At 37.5% G+C, this 21,757-nt stretch overlaps 2 protein-coding genes across 2 annotated transcripts in view; both read right to left on the reverse strand.

The window, feature by feature from the left end:
* Positions 1-21,757, reverse strand: part of fbxl17 (F-box and leucine-rich repeat protein 17) — a 243,863-nt gene that overhangs the window by 219,306 nt on the left and 2,800 nt on the right. The window contains exons 3-6 of the mRNA XM_008418318.3: positions 21,135-21,503; positions 20,920-21,042; positions 20,533-20,790; positions 20,303-20,434 (exon numbers count right to left, since the gene is read on the reverse strand). Of these exons, the coding sequence (XP_008416540.1) occupies positions 20,303-20,434; positions 20,533-20,790; positions 20,920-21,042; positions 21,135-21,503 (882 nt within the window). The remainder of the gene's footprint in view (positions 1-20,302; positions 20,435-20,532; positions 20,791-20,919; positions 21,043-21,134; positions 21,504-21,757) is intronic.
* Positions 1-21,757, reverse strand: part of LOC103470127 (intracellular hyaluronan-binding protein 4.L) — an 86,958-nt gene that overhangs the window by 34,055 nt on the left and 31,146 nt on the right. The window lies entirely within an intron of this gene.

Raw genomic sequence — 21,757 nt, forward strand, 5'->3', positions numbered from 1 at the left:
ATTTTAAGTATCAAATATCAGACATGTATTTACATCTGTAATAAAACCAATATGTCAAATGGCTTATACTTTATTCAGTTTGTACCATTCCTACATACACAGCACCAAACTCAGCAAAGGAGAAAAAGGGATTTAGAGGAATTGTTGGGATGATTCCTCTGAATATGGAAACATCTTCCAGTAAAGCTCTTACCTCTCAGATAAAAACAAACACAAAAGCGATTATATTTCCATAGGCAGGAGCAGTGGTGCAACTGTACCAGCTAAATCAAAGCTTACTTTTGATAAAGTTACTTGAAGTGAACAATTGTTTATTCTAATGCATGCAAAATAATTCAAAGAATCCAGTCCTTAACAGACATCCATGCACAGTAAAAGCTTACTTTATGAAAAAAACCCACTAATGCTTCCTTCCTCTCTGATATAATCTTTTTTTGATCTACCACCTTTTTTTTCCAACCAAACCTCACCACGCAGTCCTTTTTTTTTTTTTCTAACTGAGGAAGACACTCAATTGTAAGTAAGCAAAAGTGACTTAAAGTCCTGAATTCTCACTACATAATTTTCCATTTATAACCATTTAGAGAAAAAAAGGAAGGTTCCCCAGACCTATTGTCATTGTGAAAATTTTCTTTGAGTCTAGGTAGGCCTGCCTGCAGGAGTCGATACGAAGTCCCCTGGCACATTCCTCTGTTGCTGCACATTGCGCGTGAGAAATTTCAAAGTGTGTAAATGGTTGCCTGTTTCTGTGTCTGTAGTGTATCTAGTTGCAGAATTTCTGGCACAACCCCAGCAGACATGGGAACGCCGCAATGGATTACTCGTGGAAGAGGGGGATTTAGAGAGGAGAGGAAAGAGAGGGAGATCAATGGAGGAGGATCCAGTACAAAAAGGAAACTAGAGCAAAGAATTTCCTGGAAAACATTAGCCAGAGTATCTGCACAAAAGCACGGACAAAGTGGAGGAAATGGTTAGAGACTATCATTTCTGCTCGGCAGTAAGCCAGAGTTTAAACGGAACAGGAAAAATAAGTTTTAGAGAAAAACGAATAATTTAAAATGGATGAAGGAAAAATTTATTATAAAATATTTACTTATAAAATAAAGGACGTATTAACCTTTATTTTTGGTTTTATAATTTTACAAAATATTTTATAAAAGAGTCCAACATATAGTCCATCAGCTTCTAAGAAGCCATATTGATTTGTTTTAGATTAAACTGAATAGCATTGATTACACATGAGGAACCAGCGACATTACTCCATACATTTTCTAATTGATATTTCCTCTCTTTTCAGAAGAAATATATGCTAACATATTATTTCAGCTTCCAGTGAAAGACAGTGTAATACATGCTCCACCAGGGGGTGGCATTTTGTCAAAATCAACTACTTTACATTCAAAAGATTAAGACATTGTGCATGGCTAAAGCAGTGCTAGGTTATACATTTTACTTGTGTTACAACATGCAATATAAGTCACAGAAACAGATAGAAAAATGTACCAACTGTATAAGAAAGGAGGCTCTAACATGGCAGGATAATTAAACAAGGCAGATTTGTGTACTGGTGAGTTCTTTTAAAGTTAAAAACAAAAGAATAGCAGCAGCGATCAACAAGCCACAAGTCAGACAGAGTTTTATTTTAGCTGAAAACTGAAATCCAGATATCTGCCTTGTTATAAAAGTCATTTGACCATAATGCAGAACAAACAGCCAGGGCAGCTTTGAATAACCTCTCCCAATACAGAAATACAGTGCTGTAAAATCTCTAGCTCACCTGGTGTGACACAGCTTGCACAAAAGAACAGAGACTATTAGGTTAAAATGATGGCACACACTCATACAATTAAATCCAAAAATTTCTTGCTAAACACCCTATTATATCACAATGGGTTTGCCTTACTCCACTGCTTACCCTCCAGTGCTCCGATTTAAAAAAGAAAACTACAATCTGCTAACTTCTGATGAAAAACAAGCAAATGAGGTCTTTAACCTCATGATTGTCATTAATACCCAGCCATCTTCAATTAGTCTGGTATAAAGAGCTTAAGATTTCAGCTTAATTTCCCATCATTATACTTAAGAAGCAACAGAAAATAAAATCACATTTGTGTGACGTTTTCTAAACAAAAGAGACAATAATGAGTGATCTCTGACATATGTATGTTCTGTGACGATTCAGTAATGTTGCATAAGTCATTACTTCCCAAGGAACAAGTTGATCGAGTAACCAAAAAAAGGTTCAATGCAAGATAATGGATAGCCTTGGCCTGGTATCAGTCTGCGGTGTCTGGTATCAGTGTGCGGGGTCTTCCTCGAGGTGTGTGGCCTACACACACAGTCTGTCAAATGTGATGTGTAGTAGCCAATCAGAAAGCAAGGTGACAGAAACATGGAGGAGAATTCAAAATACAGAAGACAAAACAACCACAGCAGAAAGTCAGGTGGGTGGCACAGACTTTTCTTTTTGCATTGTTTTTTTAACTATTAAAACAAAACCATAAGCTATCGCCATTTTTTCTTCCTGGTCAGCCATGTTTGTTTACTCCAAACTCACGTTTGATCTCAAGAGGTTTGGCAAGTTTTAACACTTGACATTTGAATATTTGTGAGTGAAATCTGTCCAGGTGCGGTGTGTTTTCTTTACTGTGTGGCTGTACACCACACATTGTACAACCACCCATGAAGTTTTTTTTTTTTATTATCAGGTTTGGGGTTTTGAAAATCTTGCCAAGTGAAGCAGGCATAACAGAAATAATGTAAATCAGGGACTTCTACGTATGTCTTGCATACGGTGTACGTACACACAGCAATGTGTCTCCAACTAGAGGAGATCAAGAACATATGTGCAAACTGCACAGCTAAGATTTAAGCCATTCTTTGTTTTTCTAACAATTTTGTCTAATTGCATGATGTGCCTCTGCCGTGAGGTCAGTTCAAATCAGTCATTTTGTAGGTTCTGCCCAGCTGAGAAAAGGCCAGACACCGTTATTTTATGCAGGCACAGATTTGGACACACCTATGTTTCAAGGACTCATTTTTATTCTTTCATCACCATCTCAAAAAGTGGGTCAAGTTCTGCACACACACACACGTACACTCCTACACACGCACACACACCTTTTTATACAGGTAGGAAGGTCCAGGTGGAGAGTGGCAACCTCTTTTCAGCCTCTTGCTTTTCAGTGACAATCCCACATCCACCGGGATTTATCTAAATGCAAATAAACTGTCTTTACTCTACAGCACGCACATAATTTACATAGCACGCCCAAAATATCATCAGTTTAAAGTCAATCGCACCGTCAGACAGCTGGACAACCCATCGGTTCCGCCTCTCCTTTCATCCGTACCCTCCAGGGTACACTCATTTTCACCAATTTCACTTATAATTGAGCGTTAATTTAACTAAGGCGCCATGATGCTGGAGGTAGACCAGATAAAGGTATGGAGCGTAGCAAATGGACAGGGATATACTGGGAGGAGGAGGAAGTCACAGGTGAAATAGAAAATGCTTTTTGTGTTGTTCTTACTTTGAAGAACGAAAAGTAGCTATAGTCACCACCAGAAGGAAGAAAAATGTTATAAAGTAGCTATAATTACAAAAGTGTGGAGTAAAATAAATAAATAAGTAAATAAATAAAAATCAAGGCCAGAAGAACTTAACTCTCATACCATACTCATAAATCGCATTTTAAAATGCCACACGTTTGACCTGGACTAAAAGTCCAAGTGGAGCCTTGTGCAAATGTCCAAAAGAGCAGCAAGGTCATGCAACCTGTGATGGATGCTGTAAAGTGATGCACGCTCCAAAGGTTATCTGGGGTCTTTGCTTGGTGGAAACAACCTCACTGACGCTGCTCAGTGCTTTCACTACCTCCACATAGCTGTTAATTAGTTCAGCTAAGTGCACCATTAATCGATTGCATGTCTCTGCGCTATATCTCATAACGGCGTTGCTCTCTGGCAACAGCGGGCAAAGAAATGCGAGGTTCAGGAAGTCACACACTTCCACTTGTGAAATACGGATTCTGAAGAGAGAGGGAGAGGAGTCTAGGCGTACTCTGGCCTTAAGCAGACGTAGCTGGTTGATGGAGGAGGCTGACACGTAGACCTCTGGTTTTGAAGATATTAATAAATGCATCCGCAACATTTTCGAATGGGATTTAGGAAATAAAATTATTTTTGGTAATTCAGTTGTTTTTTTTAAAAAAGAGAAGTTTGGTCTGATTTAACTTCAGATTGTGAGAAAAAAAAATCTGTGTGTCTTTTATTTTGTATATGTAAACTCCTGGTTTTTACAGTGAGTCAGTGAAGGCAAGCAGCAAATATTTATACTACCAGAAAAGTTACATTTGGAGAATTCCTGTTATGACAAAAGTGTTCAGGCACTTCTCTTAAAGAACCACACGAAGGAGGACAAAAGACACATTTCTTTGAGATAACAGGCAGCAATCTATAAATCAACAGATGGCAGTTCATCTGACACCCAAGAACCTTTATATTTTTGCCTTTCATTTTTATGTTTGAAGTGTTTTCCCCCTTTAATTACTTAGACTTTCTGGACAAAATTATTTTTCCTAAATTAAAATATTATGAGTTAGAATAACTAACAATATACAACTGGAGAGGCTGTAGTGACACGTCATAATTCATTATATAACAAGGAGGAGCAGAGTAAAGTGCAGCCGTCAGTCTGTGCAGCAAAGCTCTGCTTCTGAAGACTGGAACAGCCAGAATAAAGACTCCAGACCCCATGAGATGCCTCTTAGAAACCATCTTCTCTTAAGGAAACAAAAAAAAAGGAACCTCCAAAGTACTCCAGAGCATCTTTGCCGGCATTCTTAAGCCAGGTCGACCTTGAACAGATAGGCAAGCTGCTGTGAAACTGAAGCTGCATGTGAAGCTGAATGTAAAAGAAAAAGTATCGTGAGAAGTCAGGAGCAAATAGTGCAAAGGGAGTATAAAGAGACAGCGGGTTATGTTGAATAAGAATATCATCTCAAATATCATCCTTCGCACTGAGTCAGTTCAGCGGCTGGTTTGGAGATGGTGGATAAAGTCAAACCTCAGCCTGGAATAACAGTTCAAGAGCAGGGCCCGAGGCAGCTGGTCCTGAATCCAGAAACATTTTTATTTTTTTTATCCAAAGACAAAATATAAGATATCTTGACCAATAAGTGCAACAATAACCTCTTGCCACAACCAATAAACAAAAAAAAGCAATGTTTGGCAGAAAACAAAAAAAATAAAATGACTGTTACTGAATACTCTGTGAATTGAAGTTGCACCAATCATGCCTATCCTGGTCAGTATAGATTTCCAGTTATCTTTTTGATCTGCTGATTCAGATTCTGACCAGTCTAGGTTTGAGTGATAGAAAATGTGCCAATTATGATCTCTGGCTGAGTAGTTGTAGACCTGCACAAGATATCAAATACCATTAGTCATCGCAATATCAGTGTGTCAGTAACCCAATCGCAAAGGACTGATCGGATGCAACATTTGTTAGGATACTATATTTCAAGCTTAACTGCACGTCAATAACAAGATTCTAGCTGCACCCAACATCCTAACTAACTATGTGTTTTTAATCTTAGATGCCAAAGATTACAGGAAATAGCTAAGACTTAGTAATGACAAAGAAAGAAAAGAAATGTGGATAAATTTTAACTGATATATTCTTATTAGTGCATCTGTATTGCAAACTGGCATTAGGATAAAAATACTTTAAAAAAAAACACAATTAATGAAATCCATACCTTTGTGGGGGGGGAGGGGGGGAGAAGGGGGGGATAAATCATCAAATGTAAATCCATCCAGTGTACTGAAACAAAAATCTTGGATGGCAAAAACAAGGTATTCCAACACCCCACATTGATGCAAGTCTAGGTCTAAACATCTTGATATATGGGAACAGAAAAAATTAAAATAAGAAAGCAAGCAGCAAAAATGCTGTGCATGTGTCTCACAAAGCATAGATGCAGGTCACCTCGACCTGAATATAATGAAAGAAAATCTACTTTCAGTGTTCAAACTTATATGAGATCTTAGCCCAGAATGACAGTTCTGTGGTCTTCAGTCCAAGAATAGAAAACTCTCAGGTCTGCATGTTGAACTCACTGCTATCTAAAATAATTTTGCAGAAAATAGAGTGAATAATAGTGTGAAAGCATTAGCAGGACAAGAAGAAATGTTCTATAGTGAAGGCAAACAACTGTAAGGGTGAGGGAATCCCGATTACAGCGTGACCTCGCTAACCCCAGAGGCTCGTTGGAGTCTTGTTAGAGCTGCATTCTGCAGGCCCATCCTCTGTCACACCTTCATTAAGCCCATCGACCCACGGTGCTTATTAAACGCATTCATTACCCCGAGTATTGAACTGCTGCCGCCATTGCTGGCCCCAAATTCATCATGGGGGGAGCAAACGCAGACTGCAACATCTATACACCACAATATGGGCACGCAGCTTTCTGAGTCTTATCAATCATCCCTAATGAAGTCAGTATTTAGATCGGGTTGGGTCTCTCAATCAGGAGTCAGCAGGAGCAGAAGGAGGATGGAGGGTGGGGGGGTGGGATGCAAGAGGGAGGATATGCTTAGTTTGAGAAGGGATTGAAGGGAGGAGAGGAAAAGCAGGCCTGTGAAGAAAAGGAAGAAAATAATTAAAATAGGTTGACGAGTCAGCCAGACACTCTCACAGTCTCCTGTGCCATCTCTCTGCGTTTCCTCCATAAAGCACGACACAAGAAATTCCTAAAGGAGGGCTTTCCACCAGGATTCATTTAAACTGGCGCTGGGCAAAAAAGGCGAGTCCTTGGCGCTGATTTTAGGGTCAGGCCTTAAATTATGACATCATTTCTGCCCTTCTCAAACAAAAGGAAAACTCATCACGAGAGAGCAGAGAAACAGGGCGTAAGAAAAAGGTGTGAAGAGATTAAGAAGTGTAAAGGCATGAGCAAGGTGTCTGAAAGGACCATATATCATAGTGACATCCCTGCTGGCAGAGCGTCAGAGGCTGTTGCCGCTTTCTGGAGGCAGTCGAAGGCAAATGTAGTCCAGTCAGAGTGCGGCACTGGTTCACTGGAAAATCTAAATGACTGCCACATTTTTCAATGACTTTCTGTGGCCAGAAAATTACTTGCTCTTACTTTTGCTGCCATAAACCTTTCGATTTACTGCAAGTTAAAGGTGGGTCAGCCATTAAAATATCAAGTTTAGAGCTGTTGCAACTGTACTTCAACTTAAAACATTTTTTTAGACATAGAAGCCAAAGGAGAGAATCACAGAGGAGCATAAAAATGTCCGACTACATCTACTCCCTTAACTAACAATACATTTTGTTTAGATTTGTTGATAGAGTAATAATTTTAGAGCATTAGTGCATTCGGTTACATTCTATCCACCATCTGCATTTAGTTAAAGCAGTAGAAACAATGTGCTCTGTTTTTATTACATAGAAGGTACTCCTTAATTCTGACTCTCTTTTTATATGGGGTTCTGTCCTGCACAGAACCTCTGCTGCCTTTAAGTGGATACTGGAGAGTACTTCTTTATTTCACTCCTTTTCAGTCCTCTTAGTTCTCAGAAGCAGATTAATGTCCACACTGCTGAAGGTTTCATCCTGATAAATGTAGCCCTTCTTTAGACAGACAGCCCCTTTCCCAACTTGCTTTTTTTAGTAAACAACTGAATTTGACTGCACTGTGTTTTGTTTGGAGTGAATTGGACTGAACGAGTTATGTTGGAATGAAATGAACTGATTTGAATTGAATTTGCAACAAGATGGATTTTACACATTAGAAATGAATTGAACCTTTATGTCTTGTGAAGTGCCTTGAGGTGAAATTTGTTGTCTATTCTAGATAAAAAATTAAATGAAGTTAAATGTTCACAAAAGACTTCAGCATTAGATAGCTGCTGTCTCTGGGAAGGAAAAGATTTTACAATGTTTAGCATATTTAATTTCAGCAGCTCGATATTTGACAGCCTCGCTTCTCGTCTCTCTCATAAATCCCAAACATATTTAAGAGTTTGGAAACTCAGAGCAAGTAAAACAATGGCTAGAAATATTTCACAGTTTCGATGACTCCAGAAAGTGTTGGTACAGATGTAAAATATTTCCCACAATAAGCGCAATATGGAGAAGAGCACTTACTGCTGCAATCTGGGATTCAAAACTAGAACAGAGATGAAGTATGTAAACAGTTCATGGGCCACCTGCACTGCTGTACCCACACACCTTTGCAGATGTTTACATCAAACATGTAAACATCTGCATGTTTACATGCAGATGTAAACATGCAGATGTTTACATCTGCATGTATGAATCAACAGTTCATTCAGAAGAGCGTTTCATTCAAAATTAATTTGAATGAAAGATGAGTTCTTCATGTACACTTAATCTGTAGTAGAACAAGCATTACAGTTGTCATTAAGATCTGTTTGTTTTCTTGTTTTTGCACGGTACGGCCTCAACTTGCATTTGAAGAGTTTTAAAAAGTCATTGATAAGTTGTTTTTAGAAGCGTTTAGCATTGGCTATCACAAACAAGAGTTATTGAGACTCAAGTTATAGTTTCCAAAGTTGAGAACATTTTATGTTGCATCGTTTAAATTCTAGGAGTTTTTGCTAGCAGTACTGCCAATCAGCTGGCTGAAAAGTCCAAAACACTTTTCTTTTCACAACAAAAAGGTTACCAGAACACAAGGATAGTCGAGCATACCATACCATATCAACTTTATTTATAAAGCACCTTAAAACAACCACAGCTGATACAAAGTGCTGTACATTAAAACACAGCATAATAAAAAAAATAAAAACTCTTACAGTTTAAAAACAAAAACATACACTCTAAAACTAGATCCCGCAGGAGTTAAAAGCCAAGTAAAATAAATGGGTTTTAAGACGAACTTTAAACTTTAAGCAGGGAAAACTAAAAGAGCACAATGCTTCAGTCCAACGAACCTTTTTAAACAGCAGATGTAGGGTATGAGGCATGAATCCGTTTAGCAGCCGACTGTAGGTTAGTTATCTCAGGAATCTCTCAAATAATTAGAAATCTGCAATTAGAGGTTTATAATTGGGCTAAACTCACAAAACGTAATATTCTGGGCAAGAAAAAGATGAAAACTACAATAAATTTTAGTTTAAAAATTTTTTGTTTTAATACTGTAAAACTATGATACTTTTCCTGGAGGTTATCATGCTGTGAGAATCTATCAACCCAGCTACTTTCACATTTTAATCCCCATTTTCCAGATTGCAAACATTTATTGCTGATATTCACTCTCAACCACAGTCACACTAGTAGCTTTCTGCAATATTAACTTAAGTACTGTTGGGACCTTACAGATAATGTTAGCATTATGGCGTCTAGTGTTTTGGTAACTTTGTTCTATAATTGTTGCTTCTGTCTCAGAAAGAAAGACTTCAATTTGTTCTAGGAACATTTCAATGTGTTGTATTCTTAATTTGATTATCAAAAGAGGAACATTGGGCTTGATGAACATTTTAAATAACAAAAGTAAACACACGACGGCAGCCAAGGCTGACTTTTATTGTTTGTCCATAAACAATCCAACAATAATACGAATTCAGGTTTAAAGGGCTGCTGTCAGAACAACAGTAAGAAACTTTAGTTGAGCAAAACTTTTGAGCCAAAACACTTTATGAGATTTAATTTGTTTTCACTTGAACGTTTTATAGAACAAAAACAAGGTCAATTAAGTTTGTTTCAATTAACTTTGCAATTAACTTCATCCAACAGTCCTTTTTACAGATTTATAATAAAGTGTCTGTGTGCCCCTGTAAGGACCTGAGCAAATTTCACAAGAGCTGAAAAGCAGGCTTCTTTGCAGCTATACCCAACATCTCTGACTTCATTTCAGCCAAGTGCTCTGCCACAGTAAGTGAGAATGCATACATTATGAAAGCCTCAGTCACTCTGAGCTTCCCAGGCTCTCTGATTGCTGCAGGCAAAAGCTTGATAATGTAATGGAGATGAGTGCCGCTACATCTCCGGCACTAAGAGATTACATACTACCATCGCAAAGGTCATCTGGAGTTCTCATTTACGTGTGAGGCAAAGCATATTTTCATTTTTGCAGTATTCAAATTTTCATGTGGGGGCAAAATAGGGATGAAAAGTGCAAATAGAAATCACGTGGGAGTTTCATATGAACTCATTTGCCTCAACAAGTACAATAATTTCACTAATAAAAATTATTTGTAATACTTTGTAGGTACAATGTTAGACAAAAATAAAACAAATGTAACTAGAAGGTAATTGCGCCACTGTTTAAGTAATTAATAAGCTGAAGATTTACAAACTTTTAATTGGAATAATTAAAGAGTGGCTTAACTATTAGGAAAAACATTCAATTGCCTGGTGGACCCGTCTTACTTATGAATGTACTCCTGTTATTCATATCCAGTCCTACAGCACCCTCTACTGATGAGAACAACCACTCCCACAGCACATGTTTTTAAAAAAAACTCTTAAACTTAGAAGATATTTCCCCTTAATTATAAGCCAGTGGTTGGGCTTCGGACCCAGGCTTTCTAAACATTTGTTATTTCAAAAGTCTGTACTTTTTAAGATTCCTATTTCTAATTTGAGTCTTGAGTTGTAACAATTTGAACATTTGAATATGCATTAAATAACCAATGGTTAAAAGAAAGCACGAAGCCACATGAAGCTGAAATTGAATCAGCCCTGTTCAGTACCAGTATAAAATCTATACCAATTGTGCTGGTGTATCCAACATTAAATGCAGATTTTCTAAAGCACAAAAAAGTATAAAAACAAATATTTTTGTGTGAACTTTTTTTTTTTTTTTTGTCCAGCCAACCTGATTTGATTATAAATCTACTCCCACTATGTTCTTACTGGTAAAGCATGAATAACAGTCGTCCTAAATAGTTGAGCTGCTTTCCATTGTTCCCTGCCAAGTATAACTGGCATAATTTTGGCATTCTGTCACTTGCCTAAGATTTTAAATGCCTGCCTTTCACTTGACTTTGCTTTCTTTCCAAAAGGTTAAAACTTTTAACAGACCCAGTCAGCAAACCTTCCTCTACTTTTTCTTCTTCTTTATAAGCAATTCATTCTCTATTATTGACAGACTGCGGGGCCAAAAAAACAAAAAAAAAAAAAAAAATGCTGAGGCAGAATTTCTCTCCTGGGGTAACTAATATCGAAACAAAACTGTAGCAAGGTGAAATATTTCTTTGCAGGTACGCTTCACAGACTCGCATTTCACTTTCTTCCCTTTCTTTCTCTCTGGCCTCTCAAACCTCTTTTGTTCCTCTGCAGACGGCAGAGCGAACATATCGACAGAGTCTGTGTCTGAGCGCAGCCGGCAGTCCGAGCAGAAGTCAGTGCTCATTAATGCATCCGATTACCTCCCAGCGAAAAAAAAAAATGGAAAAAAAAAAAAAGACTGAAGAGTTACTGGCGTGAACACTCAAACACAGAGAGAGGGAGCTTTTTGGGGCTATAGATCAATATGGAGGCACTTCAATAGAACAGTGAAAAGGAGGATATTGGAGTCAGGAATATGCTGGTAACCTAAGACTTCCCACTGAGAATGTAAGTAGCGGTAAAGGTTACAAAGAATCATTTTAAAATGTGTGGGGTCACCAAATAAATTACAACTTTATCCTATTCTTAACTTATCTAAAGGTTAGACCAAGGAATCAATTACATTTTTTGATTTTTGTGCAGGTTGCCAGGGAGAGGGTCCAACGGTTAGTGGAGCGACAAGTAGTATGCACATTAGACAGACAGTCCTCACTTCAAAACCACCAGTTAATCTTACATACATGTTTTTGGACTGTGAGGAAGAACCAGGGAGAAACCAAGCAATCATTAAGAACATGCAAACTCAAAAAAAAAGTCGCCACCCTCACAGCCACATAATCACTTTGCTGTGAGATGACAGCACTCATCACTGTTCTTTTTTTTAAACACCCTTTAATTTATTTGGTAAATTAAATAGTAAAAATTAATAATTATGGAAGTTTGAATGAGGGTTTTGGTTGCAAATTGCTGCAGTTAATTTATCCTGAAAACGATTAAGCCGGCTATTTAGAAACAAAGCTTACAGGAAAGTACACTCCAATCTAATTTGGAAACATTTGTCAACAAGAGACAAAATACACAATCATTGTTCTTTAACAACAATGTCTGGTTTATGAGAACAATACAAGATTTAACTTTAAAAAGATTTTGGAGAAAATTAGACATCTCATACTTTCTCATTTCAGAAAGGTTAAAAAATCTGCCATTACTGTAGAATAATCCTTTGTTGTTTAACCACAGAGCAAAGTTTGATGGGAGCAAATCAAACTTATTAAGTTAAAGACACCAATCTGAGATGATTTGAGCTTTGTGACATGGTCAGCAAAACTCATCATGTCATGATTACACTGTCTAAATGATTAAACAGTCTTTTCATTTAGACTGTTTAAATGATTCTTGACTGGTATTTCTGTACATACAACTGCTGCTCAATGGACCTCGTCTCTTTTTTGAATCATTCTCTCTAAACCTCAGAGATGCTTTGGAGCCAAAATCCCGGCTGATCTGCAGTTTCTGAAATACTCCAACAAGTTCACCTGGCAGCAACAACCACGGTGCATTCAAGTCACATAAATCCTCTTTGTACCTTATTCTGATCCTCTAGCAAAAACAAGTGAACATAATAAAATGGCCAGAGAGTGTATGCAGCATTTATCTTCAAGGGAAAAGTCCAGACTTTACTACTGGTCAGATTTTCAAGGAAAGCAAACGGCAAAATAGAACACTTCTTAAAATGTGTCCATAATTTTACCTTATTTTTGTATATGCAGTAGCAATAAAGTTTTAAATAATGATCATAAATTCAAGGGTTTTTTTTAAGGTACCCTTGAACCATTTGTCAAACACTCCTGTAAGTGGGGAAAATATACAAATGGATAAAATATATTAACAATCCTCCAATGATTTCTTCCAGCTTCACTGTGAAAACGGTGAAGATTTTTCCAAAACCAACACAGACAAATGGAGAAACGGAGTGAAGGATAACTATGTGGAGGAAGAAAAATAGTGAGACTTCTTGATGACATAAAAGCATGGAAATTCTGGAACTTTTCCTCAATCTGACAGATATAATCCTGTGCCATTAGCAGGGATACTGACTAAATACATCATGCAGCTTCTGACATTAAACATCCTGAATGATCTAAATGGCTGTCTGAGAAGATGGGATGGGAATTGGAGAGAAGAACAATGCATTGTTTTGTGTGTCTGGGTAATTATGATTCTATTTATCTGCAGTCACAGTCCAACATATCAACAGTTTCCAGGGAAAAATCCAAATCCAATTAGAGTCTTGTCTTCAGATTTTATTTTTCCAAATCTGTCTGTTGTTTCCTGTCAAAAGCTCTATCCCATAATAACACACAGCCATCATTATCAAGCCCTTAGTCTTTGATTTCACTCAAATCTAGTTAACTGCATCTGCTTCTGTCAATATACATTTCAGCTTGATTAGATCTAATTGAACATGTGGAACCGTGCAGCCGTTCCTGCAGCCAGGAAAAACCAAACAGCTGAGACATTAGACAGCGAAATCAGAGCTGGAGATGAAGGTTCGTTCACTGACATGTAGCCAAGAAACACTGTTCACACTGACATCCATTACTTCCAGGGCTCAGACACATTTTTGTTTCCTTTTTTCTTTAAGTCCACACTTTTCCATACTCAAATTTCCACATTTTTTAGTTTTGGAGGATTTATTTTTTTGTTTAAACTCTGCAGAAGTAGATGAAAGTTTATACGAACATTAATGGAACAAAGTCCTACTGTGGTCAAGTTTTAAATGTAAGATCTTCAAATGACTGGGTGAATGAATGAATCAATGAACAAAGGAATGTACAAATGGACGGATGCACAGATCGATGAATGGATGGATGTGTGTTCTATTTTCCAAATAGAATAAATCCGTATTTTATAAAAATCTAAATGTTTATTTACACAGTCCAGTCTAAACATTATATTGTCTGTTAAGATTTTTTTATTCAATTTCTCAACTGAAGCCAAAATCCATTCAAACCCTGCATGTACAATCTGAAGCTGGGGACACACTAAATGATTTTCAAAGAAGAAGCTGCACCCAAATTGAGGGCACACAATAATTTATGTTAGGTCATCTCTAATTCCACCTACATTTCCAAACCTTGAACTAATTAAAGCTGTAAATAATCACAAGCCTAGGTAGGCTCAGTGTCTTTGAGAGGAGCCGGTGGGAAAATGTTCCCGTCACACAGCAGGAAAATGAAGGCAGCACTCGTTAAATTCAACAGGACAGGAGAACAGATAACATTTCTCTAAAAGGCTGGAAAAAAGAAGAGTGAAAAAGTGCTTCAGCAGCAGAACTGTTACTAAATTACAATGCTTTTAAGAGAAAGGAAAATTGCAATAAAGTTCCCAACAGTGGAGGACTGGGTAACAAGAGTTTTCTCCATTTCCTCCACCAGTTAGTCTAAAAAATAACTGACAGAGCAGAGAGTTGAAATTTCGAGGCTGTCTTTCCGCCCTACAGCAAATTGAAGTAAGACGAGGAAAAAGGGAATTTGCTATTCTCATAGCCTCTGCCCTTCAAGGTAGCGGGAGAAAAATGAATGGATGAGAGTAAAAAGAAAACACTTCAGCATGTGAAAACAAGCCTTGAAATACAACTGGCGTGCTATAACCAACTCTGGCAGAAATATTGGATGAATGCCCAGAAAACAATGCAGGTCGGATGTCAAAAGAAAAGAAAAACGGGCACTGAAACACCAGATTCACCTGCTTTTCACTCAGCACTTTTAGCCCAAGGTTATCCATTGCCCTGGGCAGATCTGGCCCTGGGCTAACGAGGTGAATGAGCAAGCATCAGTTTGCCAACAGTAAACAAACTCAAGAGTCTGTGGAGAAGTTTTCAGTACTACATACAAATCCATCCACGCATTTCCTACAATTAGTTCTCACTTGGGTAGCTGGTACCTCCCCAGGAGTCAGTGTGCAAAGGGCAGGGTTCACCTTGAACAGGTTGCCAGCAGACATGCACAGAGACATCAGCTCGTGACCAGAATCTTTGGATTTTCAGGTTTGCCAATCACTCTAAGAAAAATAAGTCCAATCAACAAGCACATAATGGTTAAGCTTTACCAAAAATTTTAAATGAAACTGTTCTACAGCGTGTTGAAACATGCCTACGGTTCTTTACGGCTGTAAAGGGCACAGAAATATATAGAGCCACTCTTAGCTTCCCTATGTCAAGTAAAAATGAGGATAATGGTGCTGTGGTGGCGCAGGGGCAAAGCACAACCCACGTATTGAGGCCTTGGTCCTCTTGGCGGTGGTCGCAGGTTCGATTCCCGGCCTGGTGACATTTGCTGCACGTCTTCCCTCTCCCTTATTTCCCTCTTTCCTGTCGAATTACTTTCAAATAAAGGCCACTAAAGCCAACAAAACCTTTTAAAAAATGAGGATAATGAACAGATTATTATAAAAGCTTTGCTATCTGCTGATAAAAGCATATATAAAGTTTAACAGGCCTTCTAATTATACTGTAATTGCACTTAGAGGTATAACACGACCCATTTCAGATAAGGTAACTATTTAATGCTAGATGATCATTTACCTTGAAAGATTAGGAGAAAAGATCAACATTTCTAATCTGAAACACATCTTTCACAAGAAGAACATGATTAAAAACTCTAACATTTCTGAAGAAATTTAAACGGGGCCAAAAAATTGGCATCAATTCTAAAGTAAGATACAATGTACTCACTCAATAGTATGTGGAGAGTCACAAGCACGTTGAGTAACATGGACTTACTCCATTCAGTATGTTAAAATTAGTGTATAAGCTAACTATAGCCAAAAAGCTAATGTTAGCGTAAATGCTGCCAGTGGCATGTGGGGTATAATTCACATGTTGTCTCACATTGACTTCCTCCATTCAGTATGCTAAACATGGATAATAAATAAACAGCAAAAAATCTTATTTTAGGGAAAATGCTACTGCTAATGTGGACAGTAGTTGCATTAGCAATATTTGTGCTAATGTTAATGCACTACCTTCTGATTTTTACTTTTAAAAAAAGTAAAAATATTTTTACTTTTAAAAAAAGTAAAAATCATGTTTACTTCGTGACACTTGGTTACCAGAATACGCGCTCATCTCCTAGCAACAGATTAACAACAAATATTATTATTGTTCAAAAAACATAAGATTTCTTCTGCTCTTTTTAAATACTATTTAACAACAGTCGTGCAGTTGGTTTTTCAGAAAAGTTTTTTTTTTTGTCATTGGTGGCGAATATATCATAAAACATTCAACAGAAAAGTAAAAATATGATTTATACTTTGTGGCAGTTCGTTACCAGAAATAAACTCTCATCTCTTAATACCAAATTAATAAGTAATATTATAACTTCTTTTGAAATACTGTTTATCTGCTTTGACACAACAAATTTACAGTTGATAAATTTTGCAAAAGTAAAAATCAAATGTTTACTTCGTGGCACTTGGTTACCAGAAAACGCACTTATCTCCTAGCAACAGATTAACAACAAATATTATTATTGTTCAAAAAAACATAAGATTTCTTCTGCTCTTTTGATATACTACTTATTTTATACTACTTAAGAATTGTGCAGTTGATGAATTTGGCAGAAAAGTGATTTTTTTTCTTCTTTTTTTGTCATTGGTGGCGAATATATTATAAAACATTCAACAGAAAAGTAAAAATATGATTTATACTTCGTGGCAGTTCATTACCAGAAATAAACGCTCATCTTTTAACACCAAATTAATAACAAGTAATATTATTGTTCATAAAACATAAGCTCTTTTGAAATGCTGTTTATCTGCTTAGACGCAAGAAATTTAGTGTTGGTAAATTTAGCAAAAGTAAAAATCAGATGTCTACTTTGTGGCACTTTGTTACCAGAAAACACACTCATCTCTTAGCAACAGATTAACAATTATTTACTGTTCAAAAAAACAGTGAAATATTTTTGTGCAGAATTATGCAGTAGGTAAATTTTTCAGAAGTGATTTTTTTATTTATTTATTTATTTTATTTTAACATTTTTGGTAAATATATTCTGAAACATATATTTGTCTGTAGTAAGTGTTCTGCCAAAGTGGCGTCTCTGTAGTTCTAACTGGAAGCTCTGTCCTCCTCTGTAGGAACTCACGTCCCACCATCTCTGTAGTTCTCTACGTCTCAGCTCTCTTCAGTGTAAAACTGTCATGTGTGAGTGAAACAGAGGCAATGACACAACAAAAAAAATTAATTTTTGTTTCTGAAATGTACTGGTGTCCCTTGTCCTGTAAACAGAGTAATAGAGGGGGAGACAAAATTCTATCTCTGTTTTGAGTCAAAACAGTGTTTGTTTTGATTTGAATGTGGCCCTTTTTTTTCCTGCTAATTACGTTGCCATGGTTACTCGAAATGGCAACATTGGAAAAAACCCGCATGCCAGATCAAGCCCCATGTTTTGATATATACTGTATATTGTGGGGTTGCACACAGCGTGCATATTAACCGTGAAAGGAAGCAACAGTTATTTTTAGGTGTTGAGTAACGGGTACCTTCCATGCAAATAGAAGGCTTTGCAAGGTATTTCAATGCTCTCCTATGCTTTCCTATGGCAGACCACAAAAATGTAACTTCATCCAGATATTCTTGTAACTTCACGAAGAAAAAGCAACTATATTTACCAAGTCTGTGCACACAAACAAGGTCTTTGTCTCCACTTTTAAAATAATTTACTCCTGTTAGTTTATAAATTGTGGAGTACATATAATTTTAGACCAACATTTAGCTGTATATTTTTAATATCAGAGCAGGACCCAGAGAAACTCCTGTTATTTTATAAATTGTGGAGTACTTAGCAACCCAGACCAAAAACCAAACATGGAGAACCAACATTTAGCTGTACACTTTGCACTTTACTAATGTAGAACAAAATTAGAAAATACTATATATTTAGCAACCCGGAACAACTGGAAAATTTTAAAATATAGTTTTTGTTTTGCTGTGCTTGTTTTTTCTTTCATTGTGCTTGTGTTGTTTTTGTTTCTCTTTTAACTCATGTAAAGCACTTTGAACTGCCTTGTTGCTGAAAAAGTGCTACATAAATAAAACTTCTTCTCTTCTCTTAAATGTAGACGCATGAATAAATTCAGCAAAGTTGTAAATTATAGTAATTCTGAAAATGGGCAACAAAAAAAATTTGCCACAAAAACAAATTTAATAACAACGGACCTAACCTAACAAGCATCCTTGAGGAACCCCACAAGAGACGGAATCGGCAGAAACATCCATTGATACAGACGTTGCTTTAAAACATCATTAAAATGAACTCCGCCTTTTCAGGGAGATAGCGCTTGTTGCTCTTCCTGTAAAAAGCTTAACATGGTCTTAATGCAGACCAAACAAAGCCTCACGAATATAAATAAAATCACAACATGTAAGGAAGAAGAGAGATAAAATGAAGAAAAAGTTGAGAGGGGAAATGAAAGACCACACAGAAACATCCTAAAGGGGGTTCAATTATTGCATTTTTGGGGCAGATCAAAGTGAGCAAAAAACTCATCTTCATCTGTGACTGATTATGATAAACAGACACAGAACATGCAAGACAAAAAAAGGATTGTCTTAAGACGGTTTCATACCGCATATCATGTAAAGTACTTCCATCTTCTCCAAGAAGCTCTCATTAACTGTGAAATAGGACCCTAAATTACCTCTTTGCTGTTTCGTTTTATGTTGAAATCACACAAATAATACAGGAAATATTCATGCACATTTGTGGATCTCACAGGACCCACGCTCATTCAGAGAGCAATTACAACCTCTTGCACATAGAGCAGTAAAAAGCAGCAATCTCACAGAAAACCTTAAGTTGTCTTGAAAGCTGTTGGAGAAAGTAACCGGCTTCTCTGTCTTCTTAACTCCTGGCAATTTAATGTCATTTGTAGGCCATACAACCACTTCCCTGGATATAATTCCCATATGAGCTTTATGGGCCATTTCTCTCTGCCCTAATGACGAGACGATAAATAACTGCAACCCCTGCACATCTTAAATATCCCCATCTGAAATCAATACACCTCTGCTGAAATGTTATCAGCAGCAATATTAATCTCTCACCTGGCTTTAATCGCTAATTTCATTTGCTATTAAGCTGATGAATGGGGTTTTAAAAAACCGAGCAATTTCTAACAATTTCAAGTGGACTAATTCATCAAGGTCACCATTACTCATGGACTCTAAAGAAATATTTACTGGAATTCATTTGTGAAACAAAGAGCAGCCACATAATGAGGGTTTGAAATGGACCATTGAAATTGTAATGAGAGTATACAAAATGGTTTTCTGCACAGTTTGTGTCTGCATCTGAGTCCAATATCAGATAGTAAATAGAAAAATGTCTCTCAAGATTGTGAAGTGATAGAGAACCAGACTATGGAATACGTGGCAAATTAAGGAGAAAGAGCTTACCAGCCGCTTAAAGAAAACAGTGCCATCTGGTGGTGGTTTAGCGCAGGTAGCCAAATTATTGTTCCTCCTAATAGCTTTAACGCAGCTAAATTTTAGTATACGAAATAAATACTGCAGTATTCATGCACCAATTGAGAACATCACTGTAACCAACTGTATTTCAGTACTAGTAGGTTTGTAGTTGTGCTACACTCTTTCCATTTTAAACCAAACCAAACCAACTTTATTTATAAAGCACTTTAAAACAACCACAGCTGATACAAAGTGCTGTGCTGTTTTAAGATAATAGACTGATCAGTGTTCTGTGAGAAGTGTAAAGCTTTAGATATTGATTCATAGCTGAATGCGGCTTTAACCTTCAACATTGTTTGTTCCCTAATGTTCTGTGACAAACCTCTGAGGACCAACCAGAACACCTGAATTTATACTGACGTTATAATGCATATACATATGCATTATGTATATACAGCCAGATGTGTAGCCCTGATGGACATCTGAACCAGACACAAACAGATGAATGCATCATGTAGTTTCTGCATGAAAAGTCTTTAAGTTGTTGTTATGATTGAAAGTTGAGAATTCTCTCCCTGATCAAACATGAATTTCTCATTATCACAGTAAATTCCAACAGGACCATTAATTCAATAAAGCTAAGAAAAGAGCTTCAAAAAGACAATCCAACAACCAAACCGCCTCGCATGAAGTAAAGAAGAAAAGAATAAATGCTTGTATTACATTAAAAATGTTGAACTGACCATTTTGTTCTCTTGCAAGTAGAGTCTCTGCAGTTTTGGGCATCCTCGAGCCAACGCCATCATACCTTCATCAGTGATGCCATAGCACTGACCCAAGTGGATGTCCCTCAACTCCCTGCAGTTTGCTCCCAACTTAAGGCAAAAAACGAAAAATTAATAAGCATCAAAATATTTTGCAATATTTGTGAACCAACAACTAAACTGAACGTCACTTGGAACAAAAGCCTCACCTTCTTCAATGCCACATCAGTTAGTTTATCCTGGTTCCCCACATGCACCTTGACCAGGAGAGGGCAGTGTGTCGCCAAAGCTGTCACTGAGATATCACCCAGCTGCTTGCACCGGTAAGCTGTGTACTTCTGCAGACCAGGACAGTGGGAGGCCAGAGAGGACACGCCATAATCATGGACTCCCCTGCAATCTGAGATGTTAATCTCCGTCACATTCTGCCTCCGAGACGCTATATTCACAAGGAGATCATCGTTGACCTAAAGAACAAGAAGAAGAAAAAAATTTGACAAATACATTTAAAAGACAGTCTTATTTTCTATTATCGAAAGCAAAGGTTTTCTATGTGATTGTTTATGAAGAATAATGTTCAATAAGTAGTATCTTACTTGTTGCAAGCCACTGAGGTCGATTTGCTTCCAGAACTGAAAGTCCAAGCAAAGATCCCTCCAATACTTACAAACCAGAGAGGCACAAAGACAGCGCTCTTTCACTGTCAGGTGGGACAGCACCTGTGAGCAGAAGAAACGCAAACATTTCTAGCTTACTAACGCATACAAATTTTAAAAAATATAAGCGGTAGAGTTACATTGCCTTAACTGACCTTAAGAAGGATGGAGGAAGGCAGGTGGTTGATACTTAGATGCTCAGCAGCATCAGAACTTCTAGCCTGGCAGTCGTCATAGTGATGCAAGCAGCACGGGGTCGAGTCTGAACTGTTGGGCGATTCGGTATGAAGAGCCAACCCACAGCAGCAGTCCGCCGGGGAGGAGGAAGAGGAAGCAGAGGTGGAAGAGGAAGAGGGAATGGGGCAGATGGGAAGGTGGCTGTGACCAGTTTCAGAGTTCGAAGGAGCATCCCCTGCTCCTCCTACATCTCCTCCTGCTCCCACTCCGTCAGGAGCAGCAAAGGCACAGCGCGGCTGCTTGCATGGGGTGCACCTCTGCACCTCCGAGCACTTCCTCTTGCACACCTGCATTCAGAGACACAGGTAGATCCATCAGGTCCTCTACTGAGACGGCACAGCCTAGTTATCGAGTGTCTGCACGCTGTGTTCAAGTGTAACTTTTTTTGATCAGGGACCTTTGCTGTATCAAGGCTTTAATACAGCTAACTTTACATTTTTAAATGAAAAAGCTGACTGAAGTACTTTCAATACTCCTTATGACTTATTAAATACTTCAACAATGAATGATGATTGTTCATTCTAAGATGCACAAAAAAGGA

The sequence above is a fragment of the Poecilia reticulata genome, chromosome 9 (assembly GCF_904066995.2).
Source record: "Poecilia reticulata chromosome 9, P_reticulata-male-v2, whole genome shotgun sequence".
Classification (NCBI taxonomy): domain Eukaryota; kingdom Metazoa; phylum Chordata; class Actinopteri; order Cyprinodontiformes; family Poeciliidae; genus Poecilia; species Poecilia reticulata.